The sequence below is a fragment of the Crocodylus porosus genome, unplaced genomic scaffold, assembly GCF_001723895.1.
Source record: "Crocodylus porosus isolate Cpor-Errol unplaced genomic scaffold, CroPor_comp1, whole genome shotgun sequence".
Taxonomy (NCBI): Eukaryota; Metazoa; Chordata; order Crocodylia; family Crocodylidae; genus Crocodylus; species Crocodylus porosus.
The window spans coordinates 45,074,418-45,091,279 of NW_017728948.1; the positions used below are offsets into that span (position 1 = coordinate 45,074,418).

A 16,862-nucleotide genomic window follows, 5' to 3' on the forward strand; every position below is an offset into this window, starting at 1 on the left:
AAAAAAAAAAAAAAAAAGAGTCAAGAATTCAGAAATGCTTAAATGCACACTACTACATCTTGGAAAAAGAACTGGAGTCATCTTGCTGAAGAAATATTGAGCTTTCGTACCTCACTGAAAATATTTACCTTCATCAGGACTGGTCTGTTAAATAAATCTCTATTATGCAGTTAACAGCTTTTAATCTTATTAGGAACAGCTTTGTTCCAAAAACCAGAACACCACCAGACTAGTGCCCAGAACACCACGTAAGGTTTGCTTACCAACACTAACATGAACACACTCACCTGGTCTCATGCGCACCCTGCGGATATACTTTTCTCCCAGGAAGTTACGGATTTCCACAAGTGAGCCATTCTCTTGTATAACTACGTTGATAGGGAAGTGAGCATACACTGACCTCATCTTGTAACGAAAGCCCTGGAAATCAATCAAATCTAGGATTTTAACAATAACACTCAAAAATGTGTAACAGTACATTTAAGAATTGCCAAATAATTCTACTTTTTTTAGACATGGTTATCATTTTAGTTTTAGTTGTTCAACACTACCTGCTGAATCTGAAATACACGGTTCATGTGTACACCTAAAGTTCTCTCAATTACCACATGTATGCAGGAAAAAAAAGTTAAGATTTTATTTTGGAACATGTAGTTCTCCTTTCAGAAGAAAGCTGCCTAGCTGCATGAAGGAAACAACAAATAATTTATTTCAAAATAAGACTTACCAGTGTGACACCTTTTATCATGTTTTGCACGTGACTGCAAATTGTGCGAACTGTTGCCAGCTCCTTTCTGTTACCCCACCATTTGTCAACACGTAGCTATAACAGAAGTTTAAGAAGTTGTCAGTTGAAATTCTTATTATTTCTAGAAAAGATCTGTTCTTAATTCAGAAGAGCTGAGCTACAGAACGGAACAGCCTCAAAATAATCTAGAAAAATAACTGCTCCATCTTTCTACAAAAGGAATTTAGAGCACTGAAATGCAACTCTGGTGCTCACCATTATATTTTGCCTTCCACTATAAGTTTGGTCAAATCATTTAATTGCTGTGGCCAGTTCTGTAACAAAAGACATGTTAACAGTTACCACCAAAGAGCTTGCAAAATGATACTCATACAGCTTTAAGATGCTCCGATGAACAATATTTGTGCAAGTATGAAACACTGAACAGGCAAAAGCAAGCCTCTGAACCTCTGTTAGGTCAACCTTCTACTTAAAGACAAGCAAACAAGCCATTTCTTCTTCTGTCAACTTTCAAATAGCTGACAACCTGGGGAGGTCAATAGTAGTGCTTAGTTTTGATCTTGTCCAGTGGCAAAAATGCTCAAATGAAAAAGCACTATTGTCCTAAACAACCAAGTCTTCTGGGATAAGTGATGTTCCCAGAGCATCTTGCCCAAGAAGAACTTAAATAACAAATCAGACTTCCTATGAGAAGTGGCCCATTTTATTTTCTATCTAGACTCTTTACAAGTGAGCACCAAACGCACCCAAATACTGAACTTCAAAGCCTTGCACCTCATACACATAAGAAATATCTGTCTTCAGAGTTCTGCCTCCAGCTTCATTACTTTCTCAGCTTCTGTTATGCTGGAGCCCTCACTCTGTTCAGGGTAGTGGTTCTCAGTCTTTTTGGTATGAGAGGCCACCCCTGCATAAAGTTTCTATGACTTGAGCACTGTAATATTGTCAATTTGCTTTTTAAATCGGAGCCACTCATCTCCCTGCAGAAAGGGTGGGCTGTGGGGGTAGGGGACAAGCTGGGTAGGGACAAGCCTAAGCCGGGGAGTGATCCATTTCTTTGAAGAATGCTTCAGAGGAGCCAGTGGTTCCTGAGTACCCTGGCAGCCCCACAATGCCCAAGGGGCTCTGAGCACTCCTGCAAAGCAGCCCCACAGACGTGGATGGCCTCGACCCCCGCCTCCCCCCCGGGCACGCACCTTCTTGCGCTTCTTGCCCAGCAGCGACAGCTCCACGTTGATGTGGTTGAAGTCGCGACGCAGAGACCCGCGCGGGCCCTTCACGATCACGGTGCGGCCCTTCAGGGACACGTCCACTGCAAGAGAAGAAGATGAGTAAGGCCGGGCCGGGCCGGGCCGGCGGGGCAGGGGACGGCACTTACCCTTCTCGGGGATGTCCACGGCCTGGTTGCTAAGGATGGTCTTCATCCTACGGGGACGACACAGCAGTCACGCGTCACGCACCCGCCTGGGCCCGCCGGGGGAGGGAGGGGGGAAGGGGGCGCTGCCTCGGGCCCTCCTGGCCGGGCCGGGCGCACGGCAGAGAGGGGGCGCGGGGCGACCGTAGGGGCGGGCCTGCCCGAGCTAGGGCGGGGGCGCGCGGGCCGCGCGGGAATCTGCGCGCCGCGGATGGCAGCGGATAATGGCGTGGGCCCTTACCTGGCGGCCGCTGCAGCGGAAAGGAGGGACGTCGTACGTCATCACGTACTTGTAGCCGGCCGCAACGGCGCGACGTCACGGCGCACGGCCACCCGCTCGCAGGCAAGAGAAATTGAACGCCGTTCCTCAGAGAAGGGCCGGCCTGAGAGTAGGCAGAAGCAGAGGCGCGCCGAGCGGTTGAGCGGCGGGGATGTCAGCGCTGCTGCGGGGTGGCTGCTGCCGTGGGGCCGCCGCGCTGAGGCCGCTGCAGGTGTGCAGCCCCTGCTCCCCCAGGCTGGGCTTCCCTGTGCCCCTCTCCCCTCCCCCCCGCGCGGCATAGGCGCGGCCCGCGGGCCGCAACTGCCCCGCTACGTTCTCGGGCCGGGGGCTGCCCGGCGTTCGTGCGCAGCGCGGGGTGGGAGGGCGAAACAGGAGCTGCCCTGTCCCGCCTCTGCCTCCCGCGCGCCTGGGGGCGGCAGACCAGCGCGGAGCCCCGCGGCAGCGGCCCCTTCCCCGCAGCTTCACCCAGCCCTTAGCCCCGTGCTGCGTCTTTCCCCTCGCTCACGGAGGGATCCGGGGGTCAAGGCCTCCGCAGACACTGGGTTGTTCCCGGAGGGTCCTGTCGCAGGGTGTTACCTGGCTGCAGGCTAAGACTTTCCCACCAGCCGTCATTAGGTTTCAGAGCTCACTGACAGCAGCAGTTTTCGTCTTGGAAGCCAGAGAGAGCTGGTCTTTGCGTCTGTGCTCTGTAGCATTTCCGACTTGAAAACACCACGCGGTTGTTCATACTTGTGTAGCAGGGGTGGGCAAAATGCATCCTACGACCCACCAGGCCATTCTACCAGGCCTGTGGGCCCCTAAAAATTTTAGAAAATTAAATTTTTCTGCCCTTGTCTGACTGCCATGCAGACCTCGATGGCTTGCCAAAACTTAGTAAGCAGCCCTCTGCCTGAAATAATTGCCTGCCTCTGTTCTATAGACTAGATTTGTGGGCTTTGTAGGGTGTTTCCTTTGGCAGAGGCATCTTGTTTTTATAATCCCCCTGTAGGGTCTGATCCTTCCTTGTTCTGATTTTCATGTCTTGAAAAAGATAGGTAGAGCCAGGTCTATGTCCCCTTTTTAAGGACCAAGTCCAGAAAGATTTATACCCTCAGTCTGCTTATAAGACGTACATGTAGCCTGGCTAGCCTTGTATATTCTTGGACTTGAAAACAAGAGCCAAGTTTTACCAGTGGATGTGTACTCAATGCTCCCTTTGAGAGTTGTGCACAGTCATCCATTGAATTTGAACTTAAATTAGTATGTAAGAAAGTACCTGCTCCATTCGTTTCCTGGCCTCTCTATAAATAAGTCCTTTCAGTTGTCATAGCATACAAGCTTTATGTAGTGTATATTGTAGCACATTAGTGGTAAAATAAGTAATATAGTTACACTCCCCATAGGTGCTTGGAACCCAAGTGTGTAGCCAGGACAGAGCATCAAGTTCTTTGCCAGATGAAAAAAAGGAATTTCTGAAAAATGGACCTGATTTGCAAGAATTTGTATCTGGGGATTTTTCAGACAAGAGCGCGTGGGCTGATTATAAAGGCAACTTAAAGCGTGAGAAGGGAGAAAGGTAATTGTAGTTTCAAACATGTATATTGTACTCTCATTCAGGATCATGTTTTCTTCAATACAAGACACAATTCTGTCATCTGTAAAAGTATCTGTTAGAGGTGCACAGGTATATCAGCTGGCTATCGGATCGGCAGTGATAAAAGGAGACGTCATGTTATCAGCTTTTGGTCTTTGTAGCCAATAATTAAGGCCGCGTGCCCGGAGCATCCTGGCAAGCATAGTCTAGTTCCCTGCACCCCACCACTGGCCCAAGCCTGCGGCATACTGCAGGTCCTGGTGAGCAATGGAAGGAGCTGGCAGCAGGGAGTAGTCACAGGGCACTGCTCAGCGACAGAAGCACTTACCAGTTCCTCCTGCTACTGCCACTGCCATGCAAATGCTGCACGCACAGCAAGGGCCTGAGTGCCGGGCCTGCCACAGAGACATTGGACTGTGTGTGGGTTGGATAAGGTGCCTTGTGAGGGATGTTCTGCTCCACTGAGCACCAGGTGCCTTTGCAAAAGCAGCTTCTCCCTGCTGGCCATGGGAGCTCAGCTGCAGAGGGCCTGCCAGTACTGAGGAAACAGCGTGCTGTGGGGTTCTAAATACACCCAGCACTGCTGTCTGCGCAAGGGTCCACCCCACCCACCCAGGATGGCAGCATAGGGTACGCAGGGAGTCGGGATGTGGGTAGGAGCTGTGGCCAAGGGGATGATGTGCAATGGAATAAGGTGAAGGCCGGAGCAGTCAGGAGGTGCACACGTGTGTTATAAGTGCAAAACAAACAAAAAAAGTGTTTATTTATGTCAGTATTTTAAAGTGCCTTGCACTATTACTAAATATTGGCTGTTGGATTGGCATTGGCCGATATGGTTGGTTAATCATCAGCTGTTGGTATTGGCTAATAAATCTTTATTGGTGCACCCCTAATATCTGTGTGAATTTTGTTGTTTTTGTCAAGTTCTGGAGCATTGCAATACCTATTTCATGCTTTGTTCTGGAAGGAATCATCAGTTTAACTCTAAGTGCAGCATGGTTATACAGGCAGTCCTCAGACTTAAGACGCCGTTTTCAGGAACCAATTGTGTCACAAGTCGAAATGTTGTAACTCGGAACCAATTTTCTCATAAGAAACAGGGTTATAAATGGGGGACTGGTTCTTGAACCAAGGCCCAATACCCTGTTTCACCACCAATACCTCAGAATTTTTTACTCAATCAATTATAGATGAGTAATATAGCTACATTAATGTATTTATATTGTAAATAGCAATCGTATTGATTTGGAAGGACTTCTTTGAGGTGACTTTGCTGGACTTTTTGAAGGGCTCTTGTTTGGTTGGACTTTTTGAAGGGTTCTTGGCTGGAGTCTTTTCAGGAGTCTTAGCTGCAGGTTTTTCTGGAGCCTTGTCCCCTTTCTTAAAGAAAGTGTCTAAGAAGTTTGGACAGATGTTCTCCAGAGAGATGAGCGATGCAGCAAACTTGTTCACTGGCGTGGTGTTACATTGGATCAAGCGTTGGAAGCCGAAACTGATATCATAAAGTTGAAACAGGGTGTCAATTTATAAACGTTGTAAGTGCGAAACGTTGTAAGTTGAGGACTGCCTGTAATATGTTTTCAGCAGGGTATTGGATTAATTTTCACTATACAAGTAAAAAAATAATATTTAAAGCATACAAAACAGTGTATTTTTAATGCTCAAAAAATAGGAGTGAATGGAGCTAGATCTGTTTTAAAGGAGTCTGTTGACGTATAAAGTGTTGAAGATTCACAGATTAAAATTGATCACTTATAGCTTTGGCTAATGTTATTTTAAAATTTTGTTATTTAAATATGTAGATCTGAATGTATCTGTGATACAGAAAGGATCCACAACTGTTTCATGGTTTATTAACGATAATTAATGTGGAAGTTAATAATGCTTAGCACATTATAAGGAGAATGACAGTATCTGAAACCGCTGTTCTGAAGTGGTAGGATCTGCCTTGTATGTTAGTCCTCCTACTGTCATTTGTAAAATTTGTGTTGAAGCATGTCTAATGTCGGCTGCTAATTGCTTTTATTTTAAATTATAAATGGAGATAATAGAATCTATCTCTGTACAAGTCCATTTTGTTCCCATAACTAGTGATGTTAATATTTAGACCCTGGTTCTAATTTGGGAAGTGACTCTAGAAATAGCTCATGTTTTTCAAAATAGTTTCAGTATCAAAACAGTTCACATTTTAGTTGAGGTATTTTTTTTCCCCTTATCTTTCAGTTGTGTAGATTCAACTTGAGATGTTAAAGCTGTGTTTGATTTTTTTTTTTCCTGGCTCATGCATTTCCAACATAAATCGATTCTGTATTCCAACTGTGGGCCTTAAATCTTATAAACAGAAGTATATGCAAGCAGTGGCTTAGCAACCCCAGTGTTGCTCCAGGTGGGCATAAGGGCTTGCCTCTGTTATTTTTTTTGCAGGATAGGGATTTAGTTAACAATTTTGTTGATAGTGTACAACAGTGGCATTCAACTTTTTTGGCCAGCAAGCCAGATAGGCAGTGGTCAAGCTGTCCGTGGGCCAGATCCAGCTAATAGTCCTGATCCAGCCTCGGGCAGTTACAGCAGGGCCCCATCTAGCTGCATGGAAGGGGGGTAGGGAACATCCTGGCTCCAACCTGGCCCCGAGGGAAAAGAGGGGGATAGGGTATAGCTCTATCCCATTGGGGAAAAGGGGTGTGGCCAAGCCCCAACGTAGCTCTGTGGGGGGATGGGTGCGGCCCAGCCCTGTGGGAGAATGGGAGCATGGCCCAGTGGCACAAGAGGGGAGGGAGCATGGCTCAGGTCCTGCAGGAGAGGGAAGGGGGCTTGAGCCAGTCCTAACCAGGCACCATGGGGGAAGAGGGCATGGCCCATCCCACGGAGCCCAGGGTAGGGTATGGCCTGGTTTCATCCAGCCTGCAGGGATGGAGTGAGGAGACGTTATCTGACCCCAACCTGCTGCATGGAGCTCAGGGTTTGGAAATATGACAGTGGGGGAGGGTGGCCATATTTATTGCCATCACTCCTCTGCTGCCAAATTTCCCAATCCATGGGGAGCCCTGTGGGCCAGATACCTATGGCTCCACAGGCTGCATTTGGCCCGTGGGCCAGAGGTTGAGCACCCCTGGTGTAATATAAACCTAAACATCATGCGGATCATTCTCCCATAGTTGTGTACACCCTACAGAGTAGCAAAAGTTTCCTTTTTGTCAGCTTAGGCTCTGATTTAACAAGTTTCTTAAAGCAGTTGCAGTCAAGAGATTTCCTTCAGACATAAGGCTAGGTCCCTAGCTAAGTACCTAACCTGAATCAGGTCTGAGTGAAATGAAAAAAGTAAGAGGCTATTTATTATGGTCAGTTTTCAGCACAGTACCAAGCTTTAAGAGAAAAACAATTTTAAATAAAAAAACACATGTTCCAAATAAAATTGTCTGGAAATGTCTTGGTTTCAAGAACTATTAAATAATGCTGTGGCATTCTCAAATTATGCAAATATAATCTGAGATAGTAATGACCAAAAAATTATATTGATTATATTTAAGACGGTTTGTTTTAAACTGCTGACAATATATATTTTTATGATGAACCCTGGCACTTTTTCAAGAATTAAAAAATAGCGTGGCCTCACACGTATGTCAGAATACCCTAACACGTAGAATGTGCTTAGAACCTCTGTTTCATTATAAATTTGGTAGTTCTGCCTCTAGGCTTCATTCTGTGGATATTGAATTAAATTCTGCTTTTATTTTCCACCCAGGAAACTTAAGCCAATAAAGCTACCTTTGTGTAAAATAGGGCAGAGCATGTCTTACTTCGTGGTACTGAGTAAAAGTGCACAGTCACTTCAGCTATAGTGATTTTGTGCTTAGAAAAATATATGTGGAAAAATAGTCAACAACAGAATATGAAGACACGGAGGTACCTTCTTCAGCATTTGTGTCATGAACACTATTGAGTTATAAATGTGCATCAAGAAGCAAATATATCCTTTTTTTTTTAAGACACTTACATGAAGAATGAATTTAGAAGTTACCAAAAAAAAAAACACCCCACACCCTCTTTCAACATCTGACCAGATTTTATGGTAATTGTGTTATTACATTGTCTGTATCTGAGATACCAGTTAATGCTGTTTGTACTATGGTACTCATGTTAAACCCCAACAGTATGTTTAATTGTCTTACATCCTAATCACAGTGTTTTTCTATCTATTTTGTGGCAAGATCATAAATTAGCATAGAAGTACTTAATATAGTATTTACATTAAATATGTTAATGTTTATTTATGAATCGGGACCAAGGACTGTGTCACATTTGGAAGCTGCAACAAAGTAAGGTGGATCTATGAAGTGAAACAAAGGTTACATACGCATAACTTATGAATCCGTGTGTTTGCTTGATACTATACAGGTTACGGCTTCCTCCATGGCTGAAAACTGAGATTCCCATGGGAAAAAATTATAATAAATTGAAGAGCACATTGCGAAGTTTAAATCTTCATACAGTGAGTCTAGTGCCTGTTAATATTTCCTCTTCAGAGAAACCATTGGTTTCATGTTGTGAAATTCACCATTTGAGGACCACCAGAAAGCCTGTCCTCGTAAGCCTTAGGGTGCAAGATGCACTTGTGATGCAGAGTATTGTGTTGAGCTTCTGCACAAAGGGGAGATTTCACCACAAAGAAATGGAGGAAGAAATAAGAGAATATTTGACATTTTTCTGTAACCATTTTAAATACTGTGCTGTTTCTTTAGTCCTTTTGGGAGATGGAAGATTGTCTCTCATTTTAACAGAAATGTTTATATAATTTTTGGAAATGTATAGAAATAATTCGAGAGAAGAGCTTTTAAAAATGTTTTTGTTATATCAAATATTGCCCTCAGACTGATAGGAAAAAATGGATACAAGGGTAAATTCTTTCCATCTCAGATTTTGTACAGATTGTATATACTTTTTACTATCTCTAAAATGCCCATAATTAATCATGTTTAGAATGTTGATTTTGCTAAATAATTTTTCAAAACATTTTGTAGGTGATGGTGATGATGTTGAGAAGGTGCAGAACTGGATGCCTGGGTTTCATGCCCAGCTCTGACATTAACTTTCTATGTGATGTTGGGTAACTCGGTTATTGTATAATTTAGCTCTATCACTTTATCCCAGAAGGGGTTCTGTGAGGCCAGGTTCCTTTGGGAGAAAGCACTAGTGAAATATGATTTATTATTAATAATGTTGCTTTAATTCTAGGTGTGTGAAGAAGCACGTTGTCCAAATATTGGAGAGTGCTGGGGAGGGGGCGAGTATGCCACTGCTACAGCAACGATCATGGTAAGGTGATAATTGCCTCTATTTAGAAGATTATTCTTTTCATGTATAATCTGTTGGTACCAAGCTTGGATGTACACATATCTCTAGCATGATGGTGTTAATATGCTAAGATGCATAATGAGTATTGTAAAATGCACAATGGGTTTTCAGTAACAACTGTTTCTTTTTTCATATATTCAATACTTTCTTGCCTGAATAATACTCAAGTGTAAATATAGTCTTTTCTTATTTCAGCTGATGGGTGACACATGTACCAGGGGTTGTAGATTTTGTTCAGTAAAGACAGCAAAAAGTCCACCTCCATTGGATCCTAATGAACCTTACAATACTGCCAAAGCTATAGCTGAATGGGGCCTGGATTATGTTGTCTTAACTTCTGTGGACAGAGATGGTTAGTATCATTAGTGTCTCTTGATGTAAACTTCCCTATAAAGTGTGTAGAAGTTTTACACTCTGCAGGTAATTTAGCTTATTGCCGGTGTAGATATAACTTTACATGATTAATGAAAGGAATTAATGATGCTAGAATTTTGCATAAATTACAACACAGTTTGAGCCTTTTTCTCATATTTTTTACACAGGAAAGATGGACCTAGTTTCTGATTTCCCTTACCAAAAAAAAAGCAATAGTTATTTATGGAACTGATTTGGGCTCTTTGGGTAAAGCTGATTTTCAAAACAAGCAAAAAAAGATACATTTCTGCTACAGTTGTAATGATTTCTTAGTGTTTTGCTGGCTTGATGAAAGAATTGAATCAAGAAAGTCTTTTAATGCTTGTGGTAAAAGCCTTGTAGCTTCCAAACGATGGCTCTCATCACAAAGGAGAAATAATAACATTTATTTCTTTTTTTAAAACTATCCATGAAATACTACAGGAAAAAAATGAATTAAACCTTTAAACCATTCTGTGCTAAAGCCCACGGAAAAACCTCAGACTGTAAACAAATGTACCATTTCTCCTGAGAGAAAGTAATTTGTCCCAGAGTCCTAGACACGTGCTCAATTGTTCTGCTTCAGGTACTTGTGAATTATGAGGGATAAAATGTGCTAACATCTGCCGCTCTCTTCCCCTATCCTCAATATAAGTTGTGGTGTTCTGTAAGCTTATTGCAAGGACAAGCATGTCAGGCTGTGTGCTTTCATTGGCTACCGACTGGCAGAGGACCAGCAATGCAGCTTGAAAGGGCAGCATATGTAAATAGTTGCATAGCTTCTGTTTTGATGCACGTCAAAACTCAGGATACTCAGGACCACCTCAGATGAGACATCTTTGCTTCTGAGGCTATGAGCAGACATTTAATGTTTGCCCCCTAACCAACTTTGTCTAGCCTAGCTGTGGCAGGGGTCTGGCAGTTCATCTGTTGTAAGGTTTAGGGACAAGAGGTCAGATAGGGATAAAGCAGAGATGGAGAACCCCAGCACACATCCCAGAGCATGGTACGCAAAGGCATCTCGCTTGGCACATGTGCCTCAGGGAAGGGGCCAGGGTTGCACTGCCACAACAAGGATCAGGCTCCTCCTGATGGTTCCCCCACTGTCTGCCCTGGCACACCAACATCTTACAAATCAAGGTTGTGGGTGTTTTTGGTACTTTGCTCAAAAATGTTGCCGACCCCTGGGATAGAGTTTCAACTTTAACTGAGACTTGGTTTGGAGTCAGCATAGATACCTAACATTAAATGATTCAAAGTAAACGTTATGTTAAAATAAAGAATAACATTGTTTGTAGATATGCCTGATGGAGGAGCTGAACATTTTGCAAAGACAGTCTCGCATTTGAAGGAAAGGTACAACATTATTACTTTTATTATTTGTTATTATTAAACATATATAACACGGCAGTGCCAAAAGGCTACAACTAGGTTGTGCTCCATTGTGTCAAGTCCTATCATAGATGTCAGTCCATACTCAAAAAACACATGCATGTATTTTTTTCATTCTTAGAATCATAGAAATGCAGGGCTGTAAAGGTCCTCAAACTTAGCTAGTCCAGCCCTCAGCATTGAGACAGGATCCAGGTCTGTTTAGACCATCCTCAGCTCTAATGTTTTTTTTAAAACTCCAGCAAGGGAGATTTTCTGTTGCCTATACCAGACTTCCACTATCATAGCAATTAGAAATGTTTTTCTAATCTAGCCTACATCGTTTTTGTTACAAATAAAGATGATTTCTACTTGCCCTTCCCCTAGAAGCCACGGAGAGCAATTCATCACTGTTCTCTTTATGAGGCCGTTTATGTAGGGGAAGACTGTTACCCATGTCCCCAATCAACCTTTTTGACTAAACAAATGCAGTTTGTTCAACCTTTCTTTATAGGTCACATTATCTAAAATTATTCTCATCCTCGTTGCTGTCCTCTGGACTGTCTACTCTTCATTAATGTTTGGAAGCAGTATTCCTGCTGAGGCCTCACTGATGCTAAGAAAAGCAGAATGATTACCTCCTTGGTTTTACTTTTGACTCTTTTGTTAATACATCTCAGAATCAGATTTGGCTCTTTTGCAGCAGCATCCTACTGTTGACCCAGGTTTCTTGTTATACTTTTTTGATTAGCTATAATGCCATATCCTTTGCTGTCAAGTTTCTATGTTGTCATTTATTTCCCCTTCTGTATTTATGCATTTGATTTCTCCATTCTGTGTATAGGACTTTGTGCTTGGCTTCATTACATTCCAGCTTCCTGATTTCAGCCCATCTCTCCATTGGTTAGGATCATTTTTTTAAATTCTGATCCTGTCCTCCAAAGTACTTGCAACCCCTCCCAGCTTGGCGTCTCATCCACAAAATTCATAAGTGTATTTGGTACTCTGTCATCCAGATCATTAATTAAAATATTAAATGGAAGTGTGCCCAGGACAGTTCTATGGCAGGCACTACTTGAAATACCCATCTAGTTTGACAGAAAACTGTTGATAACTACTCTTTGAGAGAGATTTTTCAACCAGCTGTGCACTCCTTGTGATGATTACATCTAGAACATATTACCATAGTTTCCATATGAGACTGTCATATGGGACAGCGTCTAAACTGTTTCTAAATCAAGATATATCACATCTACTGCTTCTTTTTCATTCACTAAGTTACTCTGTCAAAGAAGAAAATTAGACTGGTTTGTCTCAGTCTGTTCTTGACAATTGCACATTGGCTGTTTTTAACGTCTTATTATATTATAGGTACAAATTGACTGTTAAATTATTTGTTCTCAAATATTTCCGAGATCATTGTTAGCATGGCTGGTCTGCAGTGCCCTAGCTTCTCTCTTAATTTTTTTTTCTTTTTTTGGAAAAAAGTTGGTTGCCCTTCTCAAGTCCTCAGGGACCTCCCATGTGCTCTGCAAGTTCTCAGAGATAATATTCAAGGGTTCCAAAATTATTTCCGCTGTTTACAAAAGTACTCTTGGGCAAATTTGTCAGGCCCTGCTGACTTCGGTACATTTCTCTTATTTAGATATTATTTAACCTGTTCTTTCTCTGTTTTAGGCTATGCTCCTATCTGTGTGTTAAAATTACTTTCATTCAGTATATGGTCACAATTAACTTTTTTGCAAAGACTGAAGCAAAAAAGGCATTGAATGCTTCAGCTTTCTGTAGCAATTGTTGATGTTCTCCTTTGCTATTTAGTAATAGATCTGTATTTCCTTTGTTTTCCTCTTTTAATGTTCTTGGAATATTTTTTTATTGGCTTTTATGTCCTTTGCTATGGAAATACATTTTCCATCTTAGCCTTTCTGATTTTATCCTTATGCGTTTGTGTTTTGGTTTCTTTTTTATATGCTGATCCTTAGTCATGTGACCTTGCTACTACTTTTTGTAGGATTGTTTTTGGACTTACAGGTCACTGACAAACTCCTAATGCTTATGGCTTGCAATGCCTATATGCATCTTTGGCAGAGAAATAGTTTGCCTTCCCTTGTGTGTTAAATATAGTCTCTTTTAGTAACTTCCAACTCTCTTGGATTCCAAACTTTGATAATGCTAATGAATTATACTGAATAAAGAGTTTGGAATGTTCTTCCACTGAATTTTGGTTTATCCTGACTGCTTTAAATCTGAGCACTGTACTGTTTCTTGGGCCCACACATCTGGATCATTGTTGACATAGGGATCTAACAGCTGAGTAGCGGGTTTCAGAAATGATACTAGGTTGCAAGAGGATCTGCTTTATTTTTCAGTACTGACCACTGTCCTTGGCCATTTTTTCCCAAGAAGGTGTTCTTTATGTCCTTGAATCCACATCCTTATTTGCTCATTTAAGCCTCCTTGCTGTTCTGCAGTCCTGCTACCATGTATCATCTAACACAGACACAAGTATGCAGCCAGAAGGCTGTGGATTGAATTCCTACATCCCAACTTGTATAATGAGTAGCAGATGGGAAATCCGCCAAGTTCATCACCAGCATTTCTATAATCACCTGGAAGGGTTTCTGTGTATTTATGCAAAATAGTTGTCCCCAGGTTGCAGAGCCAAATTCCTGCTCCTGGGTTACTTAGATTCCTAAATACCATTACCAAATATTTAGTCTCTTAACCCACAGCTCCTGTATATCATTTAGAAGTTCATGTTTAAAATCTTGTTACAAGTCTTGTGAAGCATAGCACAGAGCACAGATGGAAAAAAATGAAATTCATGCACTTCCTTTCACAAAGTGTGATGGCTCAGGCAGCCATAGGAATGGCTTTTATATAGTATGTTTACCTTGTATGATTTTCATTTTATTTCTTCTTCTATGGGTCACATCAGGAATTATACCTTTGCTATGCTTTGGGTAAAAACTAACACTCAATTATTTTCAGGGCCCCATTGTTTTAGATGGGTGCTATAGATTAACTTTATTTGCATATTTGAAAATTTATACATTAGACTTATGATTTTAAAAATAATGACTTTTAATTACAGGAAGATAAACCTTTTGACTAAATGCTAGTCCAGTATTTTACTGTTAGAACTTTTTGACATATTTGATTTGAGCAGCTGACATAAATACCATGCGTGTTTTCATTTTTCAATCTTTGTTTTTCAGGAACTCGGGAATTCTAGTCGAATGCTTAACCCCTGATTTTCGAGGGGACCTGAAAGCAGTGGAGAAAGTTGCCTTGTCAGGACTAGATGTATATGCACATAATGTGGAAACTGTTCCAGAATTACAGAGGTGATTCAAGCTGGTCTGAGTATATGTAGCTATTAGAGGTGTACAGTTAGAAGATAATCTGTGATGTTCTTTGGAGAGCAATATGGAGATGACTGTATTGCATAAGCTCTGTTGCTAATTGAGTCCATTGCAGATATGTGGTTTAAAATGTCACAGCAAGTGCTTTTTTTGAAAGGCCTAGGTTGGTAAGGCAGTATTCTGGGGTTTCTGTAGAGCTAGATAGTAAAACTGTGCGCATTAGGATCACACCTTTTTCAATTGTAAAATTGTGGCAGGTCGAAAGGCAGTTTTGTTACACCTAAATGTGAGAAATGTTTTTTTTTTCATCCCCAGGCTAAGTGGGCTGCATGAGAGTTTTCCAGAATATCTGGAAGCATTGTAATAGATAAATATGGAAGGGTGGGACCTTAGGGCTCCCAGTTCAACTGACTTTTGCTCTGCTTTAGGACCTATGTCAGCATGGAATTATATTTTCAAAATGAGGAAGTTGTTGGACGCAGATTGAATGTTTGACGGGCAGCCCACAGCATTTGTCCATCTTGCCAGTGTTTCAGTACCACCCGTGGGAGCCAAGTTGTGCTCATCTTAACAGTGAAGTTTACATTACAGCTCCCACTGAAACTTCCAGAATCCTCTGCTCCCTTCCCTGGGTGGCCTCGTGTGCTGTGCATGGTTCCTACCAGCAGAGGGCAACGTACTCTGTAAAGTAGCACCTCCAAAGTTTTACAGGCCTGAAAAAGTGGATTCAGTGAACTATTTTTCTTTTGAGTGCTGACTGATTTGCTTCCACCCAACCAGGTCTCCACAGACTTCTTGGCCCAAAAAGGATTTCATTGCTTCCTGCTGCCCCTTTTCTTTTGTAAAAGTGGCTCCCACCTTTACCACCATGTTGTAAACTTAGTAACAAATTAACTTGACAAATGAAAGAGGTTCTTAAAAAAAAAAAAATCAAAGATAAATGATGACTTTTTAGATTGCTTTTAATGTGCCTCATTACAAGCTGGGGCTTTGCTTTGATATCTATTGTTAATGTGACTGCTTTTCTGGGATCAAAATCCAGGATACAGTCCCTTATTCTCGATGGACCTTTGGACTGAAAGGTGCTTCCCAAACTTCTGGCTCGAGTTAATCTAATCCACTGCTAACTCCTGAACTGGAAACAATACAGCTATGTTCACACAGCACCAGGCAGTGTACTTGTACCTTTTCTCAGCAGATACTGCAGCAGGATGCTGCCTGCTCCCGTGAGAACACGTGGGGAAGAGTCAGGAAGTTTGGGCCAGTTTTACAAATATGGGACAAAAATGTTATGTCAGGGATTATTGAGGACATTGGGAGATAGCCCCCTAATTCACAGCTGTCCTAGGAAACATGGGGTGATTGGTTTCAGCCTACAGGTCTGTCACATGGAAGAGCAACTGTCTATTCCCCCCAATCTCTGGTCTCTTTTACCTTGAAGTATCACAGTGTAAAGGAAAAAAATGACCCTTTCCCATTTTGAGGTCTGCTGCCTTAGGGTAAAGGAGCTAAGAACCCAGTGGAAGGACAAAAAGACAGCAGAGCTGCAGGGGCATCGTGGGGATGGGTTTACCTAACCAAAACACTTCATAGCATGCACAGTTCTTCCCCAGGGAGAGGATGAGACAGAAAATAGATCATGCATAACAGATATTAATCATATCATAGTGCAGTGTTATAAGGCACTCAGATGCTGTATTGAAGAGATTGCAATAAAAACGTACATAGATTGAACTGCTATGAACTGTATCCCAGGGATTGATAGGTGCCTTAACTTGAACAGCTCCTGGTTCTCTGCAGGTGTAATGGGAGAGGGAAAACAGCTCCTAAAATTTAACTGTGGAATTAACAGGTTTTTACCTACAAATGCTCCCCTGTTAATTTAGTACGTCCGATGGTCTAAACTCAGTTAATGTATAATTTGGCCACGTTACCAGCCAAACTATATAGAGGGAGCTAGCCTGTACCACTTTTATAGTATGGACATAACTGGTCTGGATACGGTAATATGGCTACCTGCCCAGAGTAGATTGCCTTGAAATGGCTGCAAGAAATTCTTGTATAGAATTCAAGTGCAACTAGGGTGAGGCAGTTCCCAGTGTAAGTGAAACAGTTCCGTTGTTGTTTTTGTATTGTAGTGGCTCTAACAGAGATCTGGGGTCATTACGCTAAGACATATGTAGATACATGATAAGTAGGGATCTTGGTTTTCTCTAATAAAAAAATGCAAATTCTCTGACTAAAATCCCCGGAATCCCCGATTAAAAGGAAAGGCCCTTCAGTCCCACCCCACAGCCCCCTGACCCTGCTCGTGCCCCTCGCTCCCCACCCCAGAGCCCCCTGGGCCCTGCTTGTGCCCCTTGCTC

General features: G+C 42.3%; 2 protein-coding genes across 2 annotated transcripts in view; one reads left to right on the plus strand and one right to left on the minus strand.

Moving 5' to 3' along the window:
- RPL9 (ribosomal protein L9) overlaps window positions 1–2,447 on the minus strand; it is an 8,220-nt gene extending 5,773 nt beyond the window's left edge. The window contains exons 1-5 of the mRNA XM_019552940.1: window positions 2,404–2,447; window positions 2,127–2,173; window positions 1,945–2,060; window positions 728–823; window positions 288–420 (exon numbers count right to left, since the gene is read on the minus strand). Coding sequence (XP_019408485.1) covers window positions 288–420; window positions 728–823; window positions 1,945–2,060; window positions 2,127–2,172 — 391 coding nt within the window. The 5' untranslated portion in view covers window position 2,173; window positions 2,404–2,447. The remainder of the gene's footprint in view (window positions 1–287; window positions 421–727; window positions 824–1,944; window positions 2,061–2,126; window positions 2,174–2,403) is intronic.
- Window positions 2,448–2,547: 100 nt separating this feature from the next.
- LIAS (lipoic acid synthetase) overlaps window positions 2,548–16,862 on the plus strand; it is a 21,758-nt gene continuing 7,443 nt past the window's right edge. Inside the window, exons 1-7 of the mRNA XM_019552939.1 lie at window positions 2,548–2,653; window positions 3,825–3,997; window positions 8,411–8,504; window positions 9,248–9,328; window positions 9,563–9,719; window positions 11,059–11,116; window positions 14,350–14,478. Of these exons, the coding sequence (XP_019408484.1) occupies window positions 2,594–2,653; window positions 3,825–3,997; window positions 8,411–8,504; window positions 9,248–9,328; window positions 9,563–9,719; window positions 11,059–11,116; window positions 14,350–14,478 (752 nt within the window). The 5' untranslated portion in view covers window positions 2,548–2,593. The remainder of the gene's footprint in view (window positions 2,654–3,824; window positions 3,998–8,410; window positions 8,505–9,247; window positions 9,329–9,562; window positions 9,720–11,058; window positions 11,117–14,349; window positions 14,479–16,862) is intronic.